The 22,400-nt window shown below is 61.6% G+C and overlaps 2 protein-coding genes and 1 pseudogene across 4 annotated transcripts; 2 read left to right on the forward strand and 1 right to left on the reverse strand.

Moving 5' to 3' along the window:
- Positions 1-4,400: 4,400 nt before the first annotated feature.
- CKB (creatine kinase B) lies at positions 4,401-7,816 on the reverse strand. The gene is made up of 8 exons (XM_023256102.2): positions 7,656-7,816; positions 7,131-7,342; positions 6,769-6,923; positions 6,563-6,695; positions 6,173-6,344; positions 5,298-5,421; positions 4,864-5,053; positions 4,401-4,788 (listed from the first exon to the last, which is right to left on the reverse strand). The coding sequence occupies exons 2-8, from the start codon at positions 7,321-7,323 to the stop codon at positions 4,610-4,612; spliced, it is 1,146 nt and encodes a 381-aa protein (XP_023111870.1). The 5' UTR covers positions 7,324-7,342; positions 7,656-7,816; the 3' UTR covers positions 4,401-4,609.
- LOC123386252 lies at positions 7,322-11,000 on the forward strand (annotated as a pseudogene).
- A 2,963-nt stretch (positions 11,001-13,963) lies between these two features.
- Positions 13,964-20,900, forward strand: TRMT61A (tRNA methyltransferase 61A). Of its 3 annotated transcripts, none has more exons than XM_023256105.2 (4): positions 13,964-14,112; positions 14,674-15,033; positions 17,415-17,681; positions 19,592-20,900. In XM_023256105.2, exons 2-4 carry the CDS (start codon positions 14,703-14,705, stop codon positions 19,861-19,863), a joined length of 870 nt encoding a protein of 289 aa, XP_023111873.1. In that variant the 5' UTR covers positions 13,964-14,112; positions 14,674-14,702; the 3' UTR covers positions 19,864-20,900. The 3 variants fall into 3 exon arrangements, with proteins under 3 accessions (XP_023111873.1, XP_023111872.1, XP_003988059.1); XM_023256104.2 differs by having other exon boundaries at positions 13,976-14,122; XM_003988010.6 differs by lacking the exon at positions 13,964-14,112 and having other exon boundaries at positions 14,129-15,033.
- The last annotated feature ends 1,500 nt before the right edge of the window (positions 20,901-22,400 follow it).

Raw genomic sequence — 22,400 nt, forward strand, 5'->3', positions numbered from 1 at the left:
TCAGTAAAGCAGAACGAGCTCCACAAAGACAGGTTTGATGGGGGGGGGGGGGGGGGGAGAGCGGGGAAGAGTCCAAACACTGTGCACGGATCCCTACAGAAAGTCTCTAGCCTTGGGGCGCCCTCAGTTGGTTAAGCGTCAGACTTCGGCTCAGGTCACGATCTCGCGGTTTGTGAGTTCGAGCCCCACGTCGGGCTCTGGGCTGACAGCTCAGAGCCTGGAGCCTGCTTCTGATTCTGTCTCCCTCTCTGTCTGCCCCTTCCCTGCTCTCACTCTGTCTCTCTCTCTCAAAAATAAATATTAAAAAAAAAAAAAAAAAAAAAGGCTCTAGCCAGACTTGGGAACCAAGGTTTTTGTCATCCAGTCCACATGTAAAATTCACAGCTCCAAACTGAATTGCTCCCCCCGCCCCACCCCTGCTCCATGGAAACCTCTCAGCCAGAAAGACAACTCTTGCCAATCAAAAATTGCTTCCTTTTGTCACCTATAGAAAAGGAAATTAGTTCAGACTCTGTGTGCGTGCAGGGTGCAGCCCCAAGGGTGCTTCGGGAGGCCTTACTGTAGGCATCAGGCAGCTCCAAATAGAAATGCAGGATGAGGCACCTTCCAGGCAACAGCCGCCTATGCAGCGACTGCTAAGAGCAGCAGGGGCTGCATGCTGGAGGTCTGGATGTTCTGAAAAGTTAAAGAGCAGTGAAAAGAGCCCAGCACTTCAAACCGGGTGGTCTCAAACTGGTGACCCTGAGCCAGTCTTCCCTCCTCTCCTAGCATCCAGTTCCCTCCCTGCCCCACGCTGCGGGCGGAGGGGCAGTGATCCGTTCACACAGACTAAATGAGGGGTGGTGACAATGAAGTCCTGCCTCAGTGGGCTCCCACGAACTGTGACACATTAGAGCATCTTTTTAAACACCACTTAAAAAAAGAATTTGTTTCAGCTTATATAAGTAATACATGTTCACTGTAGAAAATTTGGAAAACAAAGTATAAAGAAGGAAATCACCTGTTACCCCACCACCCACAGTTAACTACTGTTCTTTGGGATTTTTCCATACATGCTCCGGGATTCACAGTACAAGCTGTTTTATAACTTGCTTTTACTTCCATTTTTTTAAGCATGCTGCCATCTCACTGAGTTCTTCATGCTGTTGGGATGCCTGCATGGTGCCTCATTGAGGGAGGTGGCCTGGATTTTTAACCAGCCTTTCTTGTTGGCAGTCCTGACCCATCAGTTCCTCCCTGTTCTGGAGTGATTGTACTTTTTCATTATTTCTGTAGGGCAGTGGTTCTCAGAGAGGCAGTTGGAACATGGGGCACCTGGCTGGCTCAGTCTGTAGAGCATGTGACTCTTGTTCTTGGGGTTGTGAGTTTGAGCCTCACGTTGGGCATAGAGCTTACTTTATCTTTTTTTATTTTTATTTTTTAATGTTTATTTTTGAGACAGAGAGAGACAGAGCATGAACGGGGGAGGGTCAGAGAGAGAGGGAGACACAGAATCCGAAGCAGGCTCCAGGCTCCGAGCTGTCAGCACAGAGCCCGACGCGGGGCTCTAACTCATGGACCATGAGATCATGACCTGAGCCGAAGTCGGACGCTTAACCAACTGAGCCACCCAGGCGCCCCATTTTAATTTTTTTTTAACGTTTATTTATTTTTGAGACAGAGACAGAGCATGAATGGGGGAGGGACAGAGAGAGGGAGACACAGAATCCGAAGCAGGCTCCAGGCTCTGAGCCATCAGCCCAGAGCCCGACGTGGGGCTCGAACCCACGGACCATGAGATCGTGACCTGAGCTGAAGTCGGACGCTTGACCGACTGAGCCACCCAGAAGCCCCGAGCTTACTTTAAAAAAAGGGGGAAAAAAAAGTGTAAACCCTATTCAAAGAGACAGGCATGGATTTTGGCCCTCAGGGGACTTTTGGCCACGTCTGCCGATAATTTCTGTTGTTACAGGGTGGGTGGATAACAACTGCTGGCATCTAGAGGTTGGAGGCTGAGCTGCAGTGCTCAGGGGAAGCCCCTGCCCGGAGTCATCCTGCCTGACGTGAGTGGGTGCCATTGAGAAACCCTGCCATGGGGTCATGTCCTAGCTGGGCCATGGCCAAGGTGCAGGAACGGATGCTTCTAGTGCTGCTGATGGGTGTGGTCCATCCAAGACAGTGAATGAATAAAAGTGCGTTCATCTGTGTTGTGTGGTAGGGTGTTTCTTAGACTCCCCATGTTGACTGTGACTTCGAGGAAAGTTAAATTCACCCTGTGTAAGAGTCTTATGAATGCAGAGGAAAGGGAGGAGGTTGTAGGGAGTCTGGCCCATGGACTGGGAAGCAGAGGTACCCCCACTGAGGGGAGAGCATAGTAAGCCCTGCCTTGTCCCAAAAAGAATGGACTCAGCTAAAAAGTGTGTTCAATAGAGCAGGATAAAATAAATGAGAATAAAAGTGAGCAACGAGAATATTACAGGTAGAAAAACAAGTGGCCCATAGAAGCACGTGTAGCTCTGGGCCCGTGGCGAGGCTCCTCCCAGGGGGCCGTGGGGAGCGGCTCGCCTGCTTGCCCAGCCCCCTGAGAGGGCCCAGCACTGTGTGCCGCAGCACTGAGGAGAACGGTAGGGGCCCTTGGGGCTCCCGGAGCAGCTTTTACTGCCTGGAAGAAGTCTGGGGCCTCCCTGGGTGTCCTGTTGAGAGGTGATTGGAGGTTGCAGCTTGTCTTATGGAACCACTGATAGTTAAGGGACTGCCCCACTCTTAACGGTCCAGACAGTGTGGAGACGATCAGGAAGCCATGTGCCTGCCTGACTAGGCCCCCAGGTGCCTGTACGCACCTCAGGGTGGAGTGGGGACAGTGGCCCATCCCTGAGCCTGTGCAAGCAGGAGGGCCTTCTGGACAAGGGCCCCCCAGCATGGGCACACGCAGCCTGAGGCCTTTCCAGAGGACGTTCTTCCTGTGCTCCTCACAGCCCTTTCTCCCAGATTACCAGACTCCACAGTCTACAGTGTACTGTCTGCCCCAGCCCAGTGCCCACTGACCAGAGGAGGACACTGAAGGTGAAAACAGGTGAGCCCTACCTGATGTGTGCCCCACACCGGTCAGCCGAGGAGGGGACCAAGTGCCAGCCCCTGACCTAAATAAAGGGTGGGTTCAGAGATCCTCTCCCTGCCAACCTTGTGCCCCAGGAGGCCTGCCCCCTACTCTGCCCATCCCACCCCAGCTTTCACTCACCTGGCTTCCGTGCCTGTGCCTCTTCCCCCAGCACAGGCTCCTGGAAACCCTCCCCTGCCAGCACATGGCCTGGGTGGGCCCCTCAGCTCAAGCCTGGCCACTAAGGCAGATGGAGCTGCTGCTTCTCCACTGCTGTCCACCCAGCCTGCTTGTCCTGGGCCCCAGGGTCTGGGTTGGCCAGCTGCCCCTGCCCCTGGGGCAGGAAAGACTGCCCAGCCCAGGACACAATGGGCACAAAGGCCGTGCCCTGTTCTCTTCCTAGTTGCAGGGTAACCTTGGTGGGGATTAGGGCCTGCTGACCCAAAGCGTGAGGAGTTGGGGTACCCCAGATTCTGATGGGGGTGGGGGTGGGAGACCAGGACAGAGGTGGCCCTGGCCGGCAGGTGGCAGCAGAGGCTGTCCACAGAGCTGTGGAGCTGGGGGACAAGCCCTGCCCTTGGCTGGCTCACAGGTTCCACCTCTACGGCCCCAGCCCACCATGGTGTGAGATCAATCGGGAACTGTGGCAGCTGTAGAGTGGCTGGGAAAGCGAGACCCCAACCCACCCTCCCGCCCAGGGACCTTATGTTGAGGACCCGCCATGGGAGGCTAAGGGGTGGAGCACCTGAGGGTCCTGGAGAGGGGGCTGCAAGGAGGAGGGGGCTCCAAAGGAGCCCCGGGGCTTTCTGAAAGGGACTGAAGGGCTGGGCCTGGGGGCAGCAAGAAGGGGGTACTGTCTGCCCTGCCTGAGGCTGTGAGGAAGGGAAGCTGAGGAGAGGGATTATTTAGGGGCTCTTGTAGGTGGGGAGGAGAGGTGGCAGAGACCCTGACTGGAAAAGGAACTAGATTAGGGGGGGAAGACCCACCCTCCCCTCACGGCATCCACACCTCCTCCCACACTGCGGGATGGGGTTGAGCAAAAGTGCCAGGCTCCACCTCCCAGGGCCCAAATGCCCTTAGATGCTCCGGCTGGGGCTCTGTCACCCTAGAGCTCCTCCCCCTCCTGGCCCCTCCCCCCGCCAGCCCATCCCAGGGCTGCAGGGGAGCCAAGTAGACAGGATGGCACAGTGACTGCCTCCTGACTTTGTCCCTTCTTAAGCAAAGTGAAGCAGAAAGGGTAGATCCAGGATTGAGGCCCTCAGATCCTGGCTCCTGGGTCCCAGAACAGCCTCGGGAAAGGGGAGCCACTACTCGGAGACTCGTGGCAGGCCGAAACCCTAGTTTATTCCAGCATCAGCAACATCTTAGCCATCACAAAAATAAACTCTACCAAGGGCGACGGAAGTCTCTACAGCGAGGCTAAGGGCTCAGCCGCCAGGCGGCGGACATCAGGGTGCGTGGTGGGCACTGCCCGGGCAATAAGTTAGGAAGCAGCGGGGCTGGTGGTGGTGGCGGCAGGTGCAGGCCAGGGTTTCACTTCTGGGCAGGCACGAGGTCATCGATGGCCTGGCCCTGCTCCAGCCGCTGCTCCATCTCGATGAGCAGCTTCACGCCGTCCACCACCATCTGTACCAGCTCCACCTCCGAGAAGCCCAGGCGGTCTGCGTTGGAGACGTCGAAGACCCCACCCACGGCAGCTGTGTCCACACCACCTGGGGAGACAGCCAGGTCAGCAGGACTGCGGCGGGGGGCTGCCCCAGGGGGAGAAGACCACCCGCCCCATTCACCTGTGCCTCGTTTCTGAAGCCGCAGCCGCTTGAGCACCTCCGGGAACTTCTCGTGCTTGCCCAGGTGGGGCAGCTTGATGTGCACACCTGCCCGCAGCCCTGTGCCCAGATTGGACGGGCAGGTCAGGATGTAGCCCAGGTGAGGGTTCCACATGAATTCGTAGTTCTTAGACTTGAAGAGCGTTTCAATCTGGAGGTGGAGAAGGTGAGACAGGGTTGGCCTGGCTGAGGGGCACCTCTCCAAGGCACCAGGTGGGGGACGTCCTCAGACCCAGGAGTCCCCTGGCAGGACCCTGAGGTAACGGAGACCAGGGCTCCCAGGGGGACTGATGGGACGCCCACATCCTGGCCTGAGCTCTGGGGCTTGGCCCTGCGCCCTCCCTGGCCCCAGACCCCACTCGTGCCAGCCCAGTTTGGGGGTGGTCAGGCCTGACCTGGGTGAGGCCATTGCAGAAGCGAGTGAACACCTCCTTCATGTTGCCCCCCTTCTGCATGGAGATGACCCGAAGGTGGTCTTCCTCGTTGATCCACACCAGGAAGGTCTTATTGTCATTGTGCCTGGGGGAGGGGCACGGTCAAGCCTCCTCCTTGGAGGTCTCAGAGCACATCCAAAAAAAAGCCCTAGGGGGTCCCCAGACCCCAGAAACTTTCCAAGTCCCTGAGGTGTTCCATCCGGCTGTACCCAGAAGCTTGGGCTTCTGCCAGGACCACACTCTGAAGGTAGGCAGGGAAGCCAGGACACCTCAGAGAGAGTCCAGAAAGCCCGGAGCTGTGCCCTAGCCTCTAGCCAGTCATGTGCCGCGTGGCCTGGGTGTGGGGGAGGGACGAGGGCCCCACCTAGGAGGTAAGGGGCAAGAGGACCGCTGTATCTGGGCGCAGAAGCCTCCCTACGCACACAGTGGAGGCAGGAGCTGTAAGCCTTCCCCACCCTCACCCCCACCCCCACCCCCACTCCCACTCCCACTAGGAAGTGTCTGCGTCACCCAGCACCTGGCAGAGTCCCTGCGGGGAAAGGGGTGAGAAAACCAGAAGCTCCGGCTCCCGAGGGGAGGGTGGAGGAGAGCGGTCAAAGCGACCCAATGCCCACCTCCAAGATCCCAGGAGGCCTCAGCCTCTACCAGCTGGCGTCCCTTGATGCACCTGTGTGTGTGGTCAAGGTCACCTGCGAGGAGGCCTGGGAAGCACCAAACCTGTCCTAGGAGCACGGCTCCTCCCTCTTCCTTCCTCCTCAGCCTGGCCTTGGTATGGGGAGGGCCAAGGGGAGGAGGGGAAGGGGGGGGGGGACCCGCGAGAGGAGTTGGGCACGCACCAGATGCCACGGGCATCGGGCCAGTCGCGGGCCATGCCGGAGGCCAGCAGCAGGGGCGACACGGGCTTGTCGAAGAGGAAGTGGTCGTCGATGAGCTGCTGCTGCTCTGCCTCGGTCATGGTCTTGAGCGCGTAGTACCTGCCGGCCAGGTCGCCGTCCAGGCTCGCCAGAGCTGCGGAGGGGCGCGCTCAGAAGGACACACGGGAGCCCCTGTGCTCACGCCCGCCCAGCTTTGTGGGAGCCCCGGCCGGGCCGGCCCTCGCAGGGCCCCAGGCCGCCGTCCCCCCGGGAAACCGGACCCGGCGCGCAGATAAGAGCGCGGCAGCGGCGGCTCAGGTGACTGGGGTGACTGGTTAACAAGCCGCACGGGGACAGAGGTGCGACCCCTACCTTCCACAGCGAGCTTCTCGATGGCTCGGCGCTCCCCGCGGCTGCAGTGCGGGGGGAGGCAGAAGCCGCGGATGCTGCGACCCGTGCGCACCCGCGAGCTCAGCACGTAGTTAGGATCCAGGTCGTCGCCGCCCTGGGGGCAGAGCGGCGGTGAGCGCTGGGGGACCGCTCCCCAGCCCGCCCCGCCACCCGGGGCCACCTCGTACCTGCAGGTTGTCGGGATTGAGGTCGGTCTTGTGCTCGTCGCTGGGTTTGTAGCCTCCGTGCCGGTCCTCGATGATGGGGTCAAAGAGCTCCTTGAACACGTCATAGGATTCCTCATCGCCTGCCACGCAGCCCACGGTCATGATATAGGGGTGACCTGGGGGGAGCGCGGAATGGGGACAGTGGCGTCACTGCCAGGCCTGACCGAGCCCCTCAGGACCCTGAGGTTATTCGCGGGAAGGGGGCGCCGCGGGAACCCTAGCCTGGGAGGGGTTCTAGGGGAGGCGCTGGGCCCGAGCCCCAGGGGAGTGTCTTGCAGATAAGGCGACCCGGTACCCTGACCCCGGGACCGAGGTGCGCGTACCCGGGTTATCCACGCCGGTCTGGATGACGTCGTCCAGTGTGAAGCCGCTCGGCGTGCACTTGGCGCGCAGCTCCGCGTACAGCTCGGGGGTCAGCACCTTGGCCATGTGGTTGTTGTGGCCGCTGAGGTCGGGGAACTCGTCCTCGGCCGGGAAGCGCAGCTTCAGCGCGTTGTGGCTATTGGAGAAGGGCATGGCGGCGGCGAGCGGAAGGCTGCGGGGAGACTCGAGGGTCAGCGGGGACCCGGCGCACCGGCCCCCCAGGGACCTGCGGACCATTCAGGGCCTCGTTGCCCCTGCTCCTGGTCACCCTGGGGCGCGCGGCCAAGGTCAGAGGGGTCCGCAGCGCGCGCGCGGGGGAGACTCCCGCACCGCCAGGACCCCAGGCCCAGCCGGCGCGCGCGCTCCGGGCGGCGGACCCCGGCGTGCACGACTTTGCTGCCCACGAGCTCCTTCCGTGCGCAGCGCCCCCACCCCGGCGCCCAGGCGGCCGCCCCCCCCTCCCCCCAGCCCTCGGGCCCACTCACCGGGCAGCCGGGCGGGGCAGGGGCGCTCGGTCGGTCGGCAGCTCTGGGCGCGGCGCAGGCGAACAGCGGTGGCTCCGCGCTCCCGCGGCTCTTAAGGGGCGCGACGCGGGCCGCCCATTGGCCGCTATTTATAGCCCATTCATTCCATTGGTCCGCGCTGCGGGGTGGTGCCGTCGCTTTGTCCGCCACCCGCAGCCCCCGACAACCCCCCCACCCGGCCGCCCACCCCTGTTATCCCTTTGCTGGGACCCCGCGCAGCCCGCCTATCCGACCCGGCGCCTGCCCAAGACCCCGCGGCTGAAGCCTCAGGCCCTTGGATATTCTGTAGTTCTCCCCGCGCTGCCTCCGGGCGGGAAACTGAGGCAGAAGAGTCACTGGGCACTTGAAGACGCTCGGGCTCATCTGCAGCCCTGCTCCTGCCCTCCCTAGCCCCGCCAGTCCCTGGATCTCGACGAGGGTCCAGGTGTGACCGGCCCAGGCTCCCGCAGCAGGTACTAACCCTTCCACCCACCCACCCCACCCCCGCCCCATCCGAGCTGGCCCGGAGCTGCCGACCTTCCTCAAGGTGCCCGCAGGCATCTCCCGGGCGATCTTGGTGCAGAGCTAAGCTCGAGGGAGGTGCAATCTGGCTGCGGCCCAGTGGGGTGGCACCCGTGGTGCCTTGACCTTGGGCAAGTCCCCCGGCGCCAGGGGACCCAAGCCAGAGACCCCCGGGGCCAGCCTTTCCTGGTAGGTGAGAGAACAATGTGGCCCTGGGAGGCCGCTGGGGAGTGCGCGGTCTCAGAGCCTCCAGACCCCAGCCCTGGGCCCTTTCCACAGGGGACAAGTTCATCTCCCCACCCCACCCCCAAAGGTAGTCCCCCAGAGACTCTCAGCAAAGATGGGAGGAAACACAAACAATAAGCATATGTGAGATTTAAAAAACAACAACGAGTCGCTAGAAATGAGGATCGTGCGAATTAAAACAAGGACTTCCACTGCCCTCAAAACACCCAGATGGCAAAAATGTGAAAGACACACCAGCCAGTGTCGGCCATGGGTTGGAATGTGGAGAGACAGACGGTCACACGCGGCCTGCAACTGTGAACTGCTACATCCTTTCTGAAAAGTAATTTGGCAGTATCTATTAAAATTAAAAACGTTTGTACTCCATGACCCAGCAATCCCACTTCTAGGAATCCAGCCTTTAGAAAGGACGGTCTCATCCCTGCAGGTAGAGATGTGCAGTGGGGAAAACACACAAATGAACTTGATGCCCATCACTTGGGGACTGGCCAGGGGTAGGAAGGCACATCCCCAGTGTAGAGTATTAACACAGCTATTTTTAAAAGTGAGTTAGGGGGCGCCTGGGTGGCTCAGTTGGTTGGGCATCCGACTTCGGCCCAGGTCATGATCTCACTCACGGTTGTGAGTTCGGGCCCCGCATCGGGCTCTGTGCAGATAGCTTGGAGCCTGGAGCCTGCTTCGGAGTCTGTGTCTCCCTCTCTCTCTCTGCCCCTCCCCAGCTCATGCTCGCTCTCTGTCCCTGTTAAAAATAAATAAACTTAAAAAACTTTTAAAAAAATAAATAAATAAAAGTGAGGTAGACCCTTAGTCACTGAGCCACCAGCAAGGACTCAGCAGCCTCCCCCTCGGCCCCCTCACCTCTTGAAGATCCATCTGCCTTGTCCCGTGAGAGCCTTCTGCAGGCCACCTTCACAGCGGAAAAGAGATCCTATCCCACGTCCACTATCTAGAACATCCCCTCTTCCAAACCCTTTGCCGACGTGAGTAAGAGTGACGATCATCCTGCGGACACTGAAGGTCTTGTCCACATATGAAGCCAAGAGAGAAATGGCTGGGAGACCCTTACTACTATCCAAGGGGTCATTGATGATTGCAACAAAAAGGAACTAATAAGGTGTTTAAGAAATCCCCCTGCAATGGTGATGTAATTGAGCACCCAGAATATGGAGAAGTAATTCAGCTGCAGGGTGACCAGTGCAAGAACATACGCCAATTCCTCGTGGAGACTGGAGTGGCGAAGGAGCCCTAGTTGAAGTTACCCACTTGGTTTTCTTTTTATTATTATCATCTCCTTTTTTTTTTTTTTTAAGTAATCTCTTCCCCCAACTTGAGGCTTGAACTCACGATCCTGAGATCAAGAGCCGCGTGCTCCACTGACTGAGCCAGCCAGGCGCCCCAGTTTCATGGGTTTTAAGTGCTTTTGATTAAGCTTAAGTGAGGATTTCCTTGCAACGAGTAGAATTTCCCTTCTGTCCCTTGCCACAAGTTTAAAAACCCCACAGCTTGTATAATGTAACCATTTGGGGTCTGTTTTTAACTTGTAGTCGTGCAATTCCTTCACGCAATAAAATGAAAAGAGAAAAAGAAGAGTCAGTCGGAGCTTGTGTGTTAATGCACGCCATGCATCGTCTTGTGAATAAGGCAAGAAAGGAGGGGACACCCTTCTCTGTGTGTATGTAACAAAACGCCTCCAGGACCACACAGTGAGCTCTGGGGGACGGCAAGGTGAACATCACGCTGCTGCTGGAAGGCTGGCCATGAGTGACCAGCCACGCGAATGAAATCACGTCGCCATCCGGGAGGAGACGGGGGCTGCGGGGGCTGGGGGCAGGGCAGAGGCGGAGCAAGGAGCTCCAGGGGATCTGGTACCTCTGAGGAACCGGCACCGGAGCAAAGAGGCCCAGGACGAGCAAGCCCCTTCACCTCCGCCTGTGTGCGCACCAGAGGGTGTGGAGTGTCGCTAGGCTGCCCCTGCGGTTACCACGCACGGGACTTCTGTCTCTTCCCTAGCTCACCTTGGCGTGCTCTGACCTGTTCCCAGTCAACATTTTCTTAGACACATAAAACAAACCAAGGTAAAGAGGCAAATGGGCAGGACTGCCCAGACAGCAGGTGTCCCTTAAGCCTGGAATCCCTGCCCCCTGTGCCCCTTGAAGCCCCTTCCTCCCATTTTAGAAATAATCTGCAGTTGCCTTTTCCACCTCCCCACCCCCAAAAGCCTGATGGGCTCAAGTTTCTGTTTCTGGAAACCTGAAGGCAGACTTGGCTTTCAGACATGGGGTGAGGGGCACTCAGGGCTTCCTCTTTGTCTTCAGCCTCTGCAGCTTCTCAACCCGTCCCCCACGCCACCCTCAGGCCACCAAGGGCCTGACCTGCTGGGTGGGAGGAGGGAAGGGTCCTATCCCCTCTCCCCCCAAAAGCAAGGTCCAAGCCTGAGAGGTGAGGTCCAGAGGTTTGGGGTTGCCTTGCTCAAGGTCAGGCCCTGTGATACTGCTGCTTGAGGCTCCAGAAATCCTCAGCCTCTGAGAGGGGTGTTTTAACCTTTCGCAGATAAGCAAAGGCAGATCGGAAGATGGGTGACAGAAGAGACAGGTCAGAGGTCCAGCAACCCCTCTCTGGTCCTGGAGTGCCTGGCCCTGAGCTAACTTATCCTGGGACCCATCTTGGGGACCACCCCCCCCCCCGCCTGCCCAGGGCTGGCCAAGCCCAGGCTGCACTAGATTGACAGCATGGGTGGTCAACAGCTGCGATGGGGGAAGGGCAGGGGGCCTTCAAGGCCTTTAGACCCAAATGTCAGGGGATGGCTCCCTACCAGGGGCTGCTTGGGAGCCTGTGTGGTCCCAGAGCAGAGGAGCAAGGGGTGGGGAGGCCTGGACGGTGCCAGCCTCCACCTCACCAAGAATAACATTGCCCCAGTGACCTGGCTCTTGTCTGTGGACCCTCCATTTTCCCCAGGGCCCAAGGAGCCGGTTTGGCAGCGTCTGGGCAAGAAGCTGGGTGACATCACCCAACGAGTTTATGGTCCAGGTTCCTCAGAAATCACACCTGGTTGCACATTAACCAGCCAGCCCTAGAGGGGGAGGGGAGCTTCAATGGAGTCCCCAGCTTTTCATCCACAAACTCAGCCTGCCCAGTGGAGTGCAGCGCCGGGCATGCAGGGGGGGTAGGCCAAGTGGGAGAGACAGGCAAGGAGCCAGAGGTCATTCTCAGAGCCTGTGCTTAAAAGACAGGATGGGCATTGCTTGCTCCTGGTGCCCCGTCCCTGAGCCCTGAAGAACCCAAAGGGGAAGTTGGTTGCAGTCAGGAGAAGGGTAGGGGCTGCTTTGGGGTCACTGAGCACCATGGGGTAAGAGCCTGGGCTACTCAGAGAAAGGGGGGGGGGGCGCCTGGGTGGCGCAGTCGGTTAAGCGTCCGACTTCAGCCAGGTCACGATCTCGCGGTCCGGGAGTTCGAGCCCCGCGTCGGGCTCTGGGCTGATGGCTCAGAGCCTGGAGCCTGTTTCCGATTCTGTGTCCCCCTCTCTCTCTGCCCCTCCCCCGTTCATGCTCTGTCTCTCTCTGTCCCAAAAATAAATAAACGTTGAAAAAAAAAAAAAGAATTTAAAGAGAAAGGGGTATGTCAGGGCACCTGGTCCAGGTGCAGCCTTCCCCCTCTCCCCCTCCCCCCCGGTGGACATCTTCAGCTTCTCTCTTCCTGACAGGGTGCCTGTGACCCTTGTCTCCAGGGTCTTTTTCCTGCCCGTTCCCACCTTTCTTCAAATCTGCCATTGGTTCTCTCAAGTTAGGTTTACTGGCTTTAAATCCCAATCCCCCAGTGGCTGTGACCTCAGGCAATTACCTAGCCTGAGTTTCCATAAAGTGGTCCCCACCCTGACAGGATTGTGGAGAAGGTTTAATATAATGATACTTACCTGGGATTCTTTAGAACCAGTTCTTGGTAGGGGAGTCCCAATATACAAACTCTGCCCTGGGCAAAGTGTCCACCTGACCTGAGTAATCAGCTGGGGCTTGGGGGAGCAGTGCTAAGGATGCCGCTCAGGGCTGGGGCAGCCTCAGATGGAGCAGATGGGCAACTCTGGGTAGGCTACCTAGAGGAGGGGGCACTGGAGAAGCTAGCCAACCAGTCACAGACAGAGAGGCAAGTGGGAAGTTGGGACCACAGGAAACCACTGCCGAGTCACTAAGTCCCAATTTAGGCTCTTAGTAGGTACCCAACCTCAGCTCCATATCACAGCTGAGAGGCTGGGGAAGAGGAACCCCCAGAAGTGGAAAGTTGAAATCTCCCAGTGGAGCAATTAGGGGGTGATTCAGGCAGGTGCATCACCAAGAGAGTGAAGCAGAGTGACCTGGAACAGAGGTTGTCAAGCTGTAGATGGGGCTGGCTTGTCTCCATGTTAAGGGGAAGAAGCAGCAAGGCCATAATGAGCCACGTGGGCAGCTGGTGGCCAGAGTGCTGGCCGAAAAGGAACAATAACCCACTTAGGTGGCCACCTAAGTCCCCTTACCTTCTTACCCCTGAGAGGTTCCCAGACCCAGACCCAGCCAGGGCAGAGGCATGGTGGGGGGAGCTGAGGTTAGGCACCTGGTTTCTACCCTGGACTCTCTGAGGGGCCCATGGCAAGGGCCACAGGCACCCTGGCAGTCCTGGCCCCAGAAAAAGGAGAATTCAGAGTGCCCCACGGACAGGCTGGCCCTGCAGGGGCCTGGCCACTCCCATTTTGTCAGGCTGGGGTGTGGCCTACAGTCACTGCTGTAGTAGGGCCTACAGTCACTCGATTTAGTAGGGCCCAGACTAAGCCCAAGGTGGGCTTGAGGGGCTTTATCAGAACGAGCCCAGGGTGCTGGGAGCTGAGTGCTAGAGGAAGGCATTCCATATCGCCTGCTGTCCACCCCTCCGCCCCACGCCCTCTCTACAGAGGAACTGGCTCTGAATCAGCCCTGCTGAGACAGAACAGGGCTGCCGCTTCCCTTTTTTTTTGCCCCTGTGTTCCCGCTGCCCTTCCCCCAGTGTGCCTGCTCAGGCTGCTCACCTGGTCCTCAGCACCCCCAATGTGAGCCCGGTTCATGCAGCTCTCATTGTGCCCCGGGTCCGGGAGGGGACCGCCCGCCGCCTCCCCGAAGTGGAGAATGTGCCCCTGCAGGGGAGGCAAGGCTTGGCCTAAGGCCACTTCTGCAGACCCTTCGGGCCAGAGCCTTCTGGGACGACCCTCTGATCTGCAATTCCATTTTCTGGAATTCATCCTGGGGCCCAGTGTGAGGTGTTCCCAGAGTGGTTTGCTGGGACAACACGGCCAAGGCAAAGTGTCCTCGTAGGGCGTGGGCAGCTAGCAAAGGGCCAGCCTTTCCGGGGACTTCAGGGCTGCCAAAAAGAGTGCGTTACGAGGCCCTGCCCCGGTCCCCGCCCACAGCAGCCCGACCTAGGGGACGCTGGAACTTCTCGTTTGTCCTTTGCACGAGCTTGTATAAACAGCGAAGTCGTAGCGAGCAGAGGCCGCCCAGGAGGCGCGCTCCGCAGCCGGGAGGGGCTGCCCACGGGTCCCGGCACCCCGCGCGCGAGGGGCGGGGCGCCGTGACGCCATCCGCGGGCGCCGCGCCGGAGCCGGAAGTGCGGAGGCTGCGTCGCGCGGCCACGTGCGGAGCGTCCGGCAGCGGGAGCCCGCCGAGCCTGGCGGGTGAGACTCGGTGCGGCCCCCCCCTCGCCCCGTGCCGGCCCGGCCTGCCGCGTCCCCAACCTCTGCTGGGGGGCCCTTACCTCTCCTCCCCCCTTGCCGCCCGTCCGCCTGGAAGCCCGCTTTGGGGGAGACTGGGGTGAGGGGGGTTCCGTGGAATGAAGCCTGGCCTGCAGGTGATAGCACAGACCACTGACTGCTGCCCCGCTGGTGGCCGGTCTCTCCTCTCACACCTGGAGAATGGGAGCCGGTGTCCCGGAGAAGGGTGATGAGAGGGTCTGATCCTTAGTAGGAAATCGTGGGCTCGTCCTTTGCCATTGCCCCGCTTGAGTTTCTCCATCTGTGATTTGGGCTGATGACTTCTAATTCATGACCTAGACCAAGAAGGGCTTAACACGTCAGTGCAGGGTGCAGCCTGTTGGTCGTCCTGTTGGACAGAGCCAGGGACGGAGCCAGCCTCCCCACCCTCACCGCTTGGGACTTGGGCCTCACAGCCCTCCACCCAGATCCCAGGTGCACCCTCTTGGCACCTTTGCATGCTCATGCCCACACACATTCTCCCAGGTCTCAGGCACCTGCCAGATAGCAACACCATGAGCTTCGTGGCGTATGAGGAGCTGATCAAAGAGGGTGACACGGCCATCCTGTCACTGGGCCATGGTGCAATGGTGGCAGTGCGTGTGCAGCGGGGGGCACAGACCCAGACCCGGCATGGCGTCCTGCGGCACTCAGTAGACCTCATCGGCCGCCCCTTCGGCTCCAAGGTGACCTGTGGTCGAGGTGGCTGGGTGTATGTGCTCCACCCCACGCCTGAGCTCTGGACACTGAACCTGCCACACCGCACCCAGATCCTCTACTCCACTGACATTGCTCTGCTCACTATGATGCTGGAGCTTCGGCCTGGCTCTGTGGTCTGTGAATCCGGTGAGTTCTTTGGGCTACCTCAATCCTGATTCTGAAAAATTGACTTGAAGATGAAAGTCTGACCCAGCATCCAGACAGCCTCCATCCTGCCCTTCCTGAAGCCAGGCGTGGTTGCTCAGCTTCTATTTTACCAATGTTTTGGGGGGGCTGACTGCAGGGAGTGAGGGCAGAAGCAGGAGCACCAGTTAGGAGGCAGGTGCTGTTATCTAAATGAGAGTTGATGGCACTGGACCAGGGATTTCCCCCAGAGGAGCTGGTGTTCAGTGAGAGTCCTGCCTGCCTTGGCGAGGCAGGGCCAGAGTGCCACTTGGCTCTGGCCTAGGTGCTGACTGCCAGTCGCTACCCCTGTGCTGACAGGAGGGCAGAGAGTGGCTGGCCCAGCAGTCCCCGACCACCCAGCCCCAGGGCCGAGAGTTTCCCCTTCCTGGAGGGAGACCAGGGCTGCTCTGAGGTACTCATTGTAGGTGGGGAGTCTCTATCTCAAGCTCATCATTGGCCAGCACTGCTGTCACTGAGCCCAGGGCCTGAGGTCACTCTGGCCCTTACCCACACACACACACACACACACACACACACACACACACGTGCTGGGGCCACCTGGGGTGGAGACTGAAGCATACAGCCTGGTCAGGAACAGCCCAGGCCCGATGCACCTATATTTCCAGCATGTGCCTCATGGGCTGTGCAGCTGGGCTCCAAGGTCACAAAGAGTTCCCAGAACCATTGCTTCCAGGTCTGAGGACTTGAGGCCATCTTGTCCCTCTCAGGCCTCTTTCTCCGTGTTGGCCAGCCAGATACTTTGAAACGGGAAGAGTCAGGTGCAGAACCCGGGCTGTGGGTCAGAGGGTTAGTGGGGTCTAGGCAGAGGCCTGCTGCTCAGCCACTGGGGACTTGGGGGGCCGGTGGCAGATGGGCAGCAGGCCCTCGAGCCAGCTCCATCCCCTACTGCTCTCTGTGCTCTCTGTGCTGCTCTCTGGGCTCTAATATGCCAGCTGCCCTCTAGGAACTACAGGTACAGCCGTGAACAAGACCGGCCAGGTTGCCCCTTCCCCGAGGGGACAGTAAGCCCAGTGTCACTGTCTCAGTGCTGTGATCGCTGTGAGGCTAGTAAAACTGGACTGTGTGTTTGAGGGTGGCTCCAAGAGGTCCCTACACCTCGGTCGGTCCGGGAAGACCTCTGGCGTGGGGACATTCAGTTGGAAACGAGAAGGAGGAGGCGCTACCAAGAGCCAAGCAAGCGAGAGTGTCACCCCAAGGGTGAGCTGTGCAGAGGCCCTGAATGAGGACCCAGCAAGGAGGCCAGCGTGGCAGGGGCAGGAAATGAGGTCGGGAGGAAACGGGCACAGCTCGGAGGGTGGTCGGGTCTGACTGTGCCCGTGTGGAGAGGCGAGAGCAGGGCCTCACCGAGGGGAACAGAATTGCCTGTCTGGTGGTGGTTACAGAGCCAGGAGGAGGGCCCAGGCCGCACGGGGGCAGGGTGGAGGTGGGGAGGCAGGAGCTACCTGTGGACCGAATGTGGGGTGGGAGAGGGGAGTCTGGGGCACCCCTGCAATGTCTGGTCGAGCTGTGGGTGTCATTGACTGGGCAGGAAGGGCCGATGGGAGGGGTTCGGGCTCGGAGCGGATCCAGCTTTGTCCTCGTTAACGCCGCGCGCTGTCGGGTGTCGGGAGGTCGTGCGTGTGTGGTGGACAATAGGAGTCTGCAGCGAAGGGACCTGGCACTGGGGAGCGTGCATCAAGACTGGCACCCGAACCCGCAGGGCGGGGGAGGTCATGGGGGGACGCAGCCCCAGCTGGGCACAGCCAGGTGAGAAGCCAGGCGGAGGGGCAGCACTGACGGGAGCCGGGGAGTGGCCAGGGCAGGTGGAAGAGAACTGGCGGACGGCGACGTGGGGGAAGGGTGGGGCCCTGTGGCAAGTCGGCTGCCGTGTCTTGGTGCCGTGAGACCAGGCGAAGCGAGGGCGGAGGCACACCACACTCCCGCTGCATGTGGCCCGGAGGTGGGCAGACCTCTGAGCGGGCAGCGAGCTTGGGGGACTCGGGGCCAGCCACCGGGTGGGGGGTGGGGGGTAGGGGGTGTGGGGCGGGGACGGGGTTTGCTCCAGTGCTGGGATCGGGCAGGGTGGCCGCTCTGCCGCCCGGACCCACTGCAGACCCCGGAAACGAACCCAGCCAGCCGGTCGCGTCCCCACCCAGCCCCAGTGCAGACGCGGTGACAAAACCGTGGGCAGCCGGGACCTGCTGGGCAGTTCCGGAGTGGTGCCCACTAGCGACCAGGGTCGTCTGACCCATGGGCCCCGTGTGGGTTTTTCCAGAGTAAGGGTGGGGTTGATTCTTAAGTGTCCCCGGCGGTCCTGCCTGACACCCGTCCCTTCCTGCCAGGCACTGGCAGCGGCTCCGTGTCCCACGCGCTCATCCGCACCATCGCGCCCACGGGCCACCTGCACTCGGTGGAGTTTCACCAGCAGCGGGCAGAGAAGGCCCGGGAGGAGTTCCAGGAGCACCGAGTGGGCCGCTGGGTGACGGTGCGCAACCAGGACGTATGCCGCAGCGGCTTTGGTGTGAGCCACGTGGCTGATGCTGTTTTCCTGGACATCCCGTCTCCTTGGGAGGCTGTGGGCCACGCCTGGGACGCCCTCAAGGTTGAAGGTACGTTGGGGGTTCTGGTGTGGGCCTGGCCTTGGGTGTGGGTCGTCTGAAGCCCAGAGAGGTCAGAAGCCAACAGGCCACAGAGTGTGGCCAGGCCAGGGCCCCTTTTGACCTGAAGTCGGGGTGGGTCAGGCTGGCTGAAGGCTCGTGGGGAGGTGGAGAGGAATAGGAACTGGGGAGAACGGGGCTCCAGCTGAGCCTGTGTTCTTTGGCCTTGCCCCGCTCCCCCCCACCCCCCACCCCCTGGAGCTGGGAGGCGTCTGAGTTCCCTGGGGACTGTGGCAGCCCCACCTTCGAGGTGCCACCTCTAAGGCACCTCAGGGCACTCCAGACTCTGACCCCAGCTCTTGCCCGAAGAGTCTCCCCTCCCCCCACCAGCCACAAGCCAGCAGAGTAGCCCCTTTTAGGGAAGATACGAGATGTGGAGGCGGCGGGAAGGAGGCGGGAACATTGGCTCTGAGCCAGGGAGGCGCTGGTGAGGCCCTGGGTTTTTCCCTTTTGTGGAGAAGGAGCCATCCCAGGCAGCCAGGGCCCCTTCCCTCCTCCCTGCGGAGCAGAGCAGGACAGAGGGTGGGGAGGAGGGTGGAGAGCCAGCCCAGGCACCCCCAGGGGGAGGGCTGCCCACCTCCCCCCCCAAAGACAGGTGCCAAGGCGCGCCTCAAACAGCAAGGCAGCAGCAGTGGGTCCCAGTGGGTCCCCTGCCGTGTCCCTGCTCTCTGCCAAGGTGGCCTGGGGCTCGGGAGGGGCTGAGCCCAGCTTCCCGCCCCTCCACCCCTTCTAGCTTTGCCCCCAGATGATGCCAGGTCCACGTGGTCACCCTCCCGAGCCTTCCTCCTGTCGTTGGGGCTCCCTCCTGGTGCTTGGCGGGGGGGGAGCTGTACCATCCGTGGACCCCACCCCCTGTACCCCTCCAAGCCCCTCCCTTGGGCTCTCTCTGTGTCTCTTGCTCATGGGCCTTGTATTTTCCGATACCTGCCTGCTCTGTGAGCCCGACCCCAGCGAAGTGCAGTCGGGGACTCCCTGGGACTCGGGCCGGCCGGAAAGCTCTAGGCCTCGTCCAGAGGGTCCTGTCTCCCCAGCAGTACGCTCAGGGGCCAGATGCCTTCTTGGGGATGACACTGTGCCCTCTAGGTTGCCATCAAACTGCTCGTGCTTCCTCCAAACTCACCCCTTCCCGAAGGTCCATCTGGCGGTCCCTGGGTGTGTCCCCAGGTGTGGCTGAGGTGACCAGGCCTCAGGGACATTCCAGGACTTGCCCGGCCACATCTTTTCCCCCACCTCGCATTCCCCACACCCTCCTTGCTAGGATGGGGATGTGGGCTGGACGCGGGCCAGGCCGAGGGACACTGCAGGTGGGCCCTGGTGGGAGGTGGCAGGAAGGGGCTGTCAGCTCCCGCCTGCACCCTGTCATCCTTGGCCGTCGGCGCCTCCTGTTCCCCAGAGCGGGTGACAGCCTCTAATTTCCTGTGACAGCAACAGCCTCCGCCCGCCGGTGAGCCCCGTCCCCCACTGCCACCGTGCCGTGTGGTGAGTGCTCTTCTGGGCACGCGCTCCCGCAGCTGGGACAGGGCTCTGCCCTGACCCCTGACCCCTGAGCCCGTTGTTCCTCCTGGCCCCGACCCTCGGCTTTCCCCGTAGAAGCGCCTGCCAAAGGCCAAAGAAATAAGGGCCGTGGGCTTGGTCTAAGTGGCCCCTTCCACGCGGCTCCCGGACAGCCCCTGCCCCGCCGGCCTCTGCCCCTCCTCCACCCTGCTGCCAGGCTCTGCGTGCTGGAGGACTCGGCCGGCCTGGGGCCCCGGGCTCTGCACCCACACGCCCGGCCCACAGTCCGCAGCCCTCAGGCTGCTGGCTCCTGAGCCCCCGCCCCACCCCCCGCCCGGCTCCCCTGACCGCGCGTCTGGCTCCCGCAGGTGGGCGCTTCTGCTCCTTCTCGCCGTGCATCGAGCAGGTGCAGCGCACGTGCCAGGCGCTGGCGGCCCGCGGCTTCTCAGAGCTGAGCACCTTGGAGGTGCTGCCCCGGGTGTACAACGTGCGCACCGTCAGCCTGCCCGCGCCCGACCTGGGGGCCGGTCCGGGCCCCGAAGCCGGCCCCGACGCCAGCCCCTTCCGCAGTGGCACACCCATGAAGGAGGCCGTGGGCCACACCGGCTACCTGACCTTTGCCACCAAGACCCCCGGCTAGCTCGCGGGCCTCCCCGGAGCCCAGGCAGGGAGGTGTGGCTCAGCCAGAGGCCGCCTTATACGGTCAGCGGGCGACCGCCGGGCCGGGCCTGTGTTTAGAAAGGCGGGGGGGAGGGGGGTGCGGGGCGGGCGGGCAGGGCCGGGGGGCCCCAGGGGGCGGCTCCAGGAAGGCCTCCTGCCCCAGTCACTGCTGGGCTCTGCTTCCCCGAGCTGCTGCTGTTCTTTTTGCCACAGAAAATCTCCACCATCGCAAGCTCTTCTGGGTGTTGAGGCCAAGGGGTGCCCCTTCCCAGGTGGCCCCAAGCTGGCAGGGAAGGGGGAGCAAGGACTCCGAGGAGAAGGACCAGGGGCTTGCTGCCCCACTCGGTGTGCGGCCTGGCTCGTCCTCTCCCCGGGGCAAGGCCCGGCGCTGCCCTGGGCACCCCCCCACCACCACCACCAGAGCTGCCCGTGCCAGGCCGGCCCGGAGGCCAGGGAGAGGTGGTCTTGCCGTGTGGCCTCGAGCCTGGCCCAGCCTGCCTGGCGCTATACAGGCCAAGCGGCAGTGTCCTGCAGCCCCTCCTGGCGGAGAGACGGGGGAGGGGAGCCCTGCCCCCCTGCCGAAGTGCCTCCTGTGGCCGCGGTCCCGCCAGAGCCCCTGGCGTGTCAAGAAGCGAGACCGCGGCATCACTTAGCCGGGAGCCTGAGGAGGGCGGAGAAGCGCTTCAAGTGATCCGGCTGGCGGTCCCTCTCGGCTGTTTGAACCCCAGCTGTCCAACCCCGGAGCTACTTGGGTGCCCCACCCTCACGGGAGCCCTGGGGACACGGGGGCGCATCCAGGGGGGAGGGCACCCCTCCAGGGCAGGCCTGCCCCACTCTCTGGCATCCGTGCCTGCCACTGCTGCGTGAAGGGCCCGAGTGTCTGCCCTCGGCCTCAGCTGTCATCAGGAGCCTCAGTTTTCCCATGTTGGACGAGAGCCCCAGGGTGCTGTGCTGGCAGGGGGCAGGGGGCCGGCCCCTGACCATGCCTGGCGGAGAAATAAACACCGTTGCCCCTGCCGTGCACCTGGTCTGTTTGGTGCCGCTCGAGTCAGACCCTCATTCCTGACACCAGCCTCCGGGCTGGGCCTCCCCACACACAGCCCTGGGTCTGCTCCTTCCTCTCCCTGTCCCAGGGCGGGGCGTCTGGACAGGGGCTCTGGACTCCAGGACAACAGCCTGGGACATGATGGACAAAGGGGCGAGTGTGTGGCCACCCCCACTCAGCTGCAGAAAGGGCCACTTGTCCTAGTGGGGGAGGGGGGAGAGGGTCTGCCTGTGTGTGTGTGTGTGTGTATGTCCGTCCGTCCGTCCGTCTGTCCTTCCATCCTTCCGTCCCAGAGCACTGGACCCTCCATTCACAGCACGGTCTGTCTCTTATGCTTTCTGAAGGGTCTAGAGCTCGAGAAAGACCCTCCAGGCCCGAGTCCGTGGGAAGATGCCAAAGGAGGTGGGCCTACTGGGGGGCTGGTCTCCTGGGGGAAGCGTCACAGGGCGGGGCTCCCTCTTCCTCCCAACCTCCTGGCAGGACCTGAGCCCCACCAGATTTCCTTGGGGCCCTGGGACCACTGGCCCAGCCTTCTCCTGCCTCCCGGGACCTGGCCTGACCTCTGAGCGGATGCTTAGCTTCGGGGACAGAGGAGGACCTGTGCCTTCCCCTGGCCTTTGAGAGAGAGGCCTGCAGGAGGTCTGGCACAGGGCATGGCCCGCCTCGGCGAGCTCCACTTCCCAGATGGGGCTGAGGATGGCGATCTAGACCACGGCCCTGGTTTGTCACTGGGCCTGGGGATGCCAGAGGACTGGGGTCAGGAGACCTGCACCCCTCCCCACGGGCACACCAGGCACAGGGCAGCTCTCAAGTCTGGGTGGCCCTCTGGCCCCTCATCTGTGCCGCCAAGCCCCTGTGACCCTACCGGGCCTCCAGGCATCAGCCTTGCCCCAGGTAGCCCTCTGGGCCCAATTCAGCCTCAGTCTGGAGCCCCGTGTGGCCCTGAGCCCCCGGTGAACTCCTCTGCACCCTTAAAGACCGCACTCAAAATGTGTCTCAGTGCCGCCCAGCCCCAGCCTCAGCCTCAGGCAGGAGCATCCTGGGGAACCATTCTCTGCTCCCGTGTCTCCTGGCAAAGGAGCCAAAGCCAAGTGATGGCCCAGTTCTGCAGAAGGGGAGCCCAGTGTCCAGAGGCAGGGCCAGGGCCCGTGATGAGTGGCCGGTCAGCAGGTTGGTGACAGCCACCTCTGCGAGTCAGCAGCACGGGGCTGGTCACAGGGCAAGGATTCACGGGGACGTCCCCCGCCCAGCCCCAGACACTCGCTCTGACCCTCAGTTTTTCCTGGAAGTTCCTATACCCGCCCTGCCGCCACCCGAGATGCGAAGATGTCGCACGTCTGACTGCCTCCCCTGCTGCCCCCCTCGGGCATCCGAGCCCTCCAACACCTGGAGACCCTGGCCCACTTGCTCCGAGGGTCACAGTCCAAGATGGCACCCTTCCCCCAGGAAGCCCCCTGGGCCTTGCCCTCTTC

Source organism: Felis catus, chromosome B3, assembly GCF_018350175.1.
Source record: "Felis catus isolate Fca126 chromosome B3, F.catus_Fca126_mat1.0, whole genome shotgun sequence".
Taxonomy (NCBI): domain Eukaryota; kingdom Metazoa; phylum Chordata; class Mammalia; order Carnivora; family Felidae; genus Felis; species Felis catus.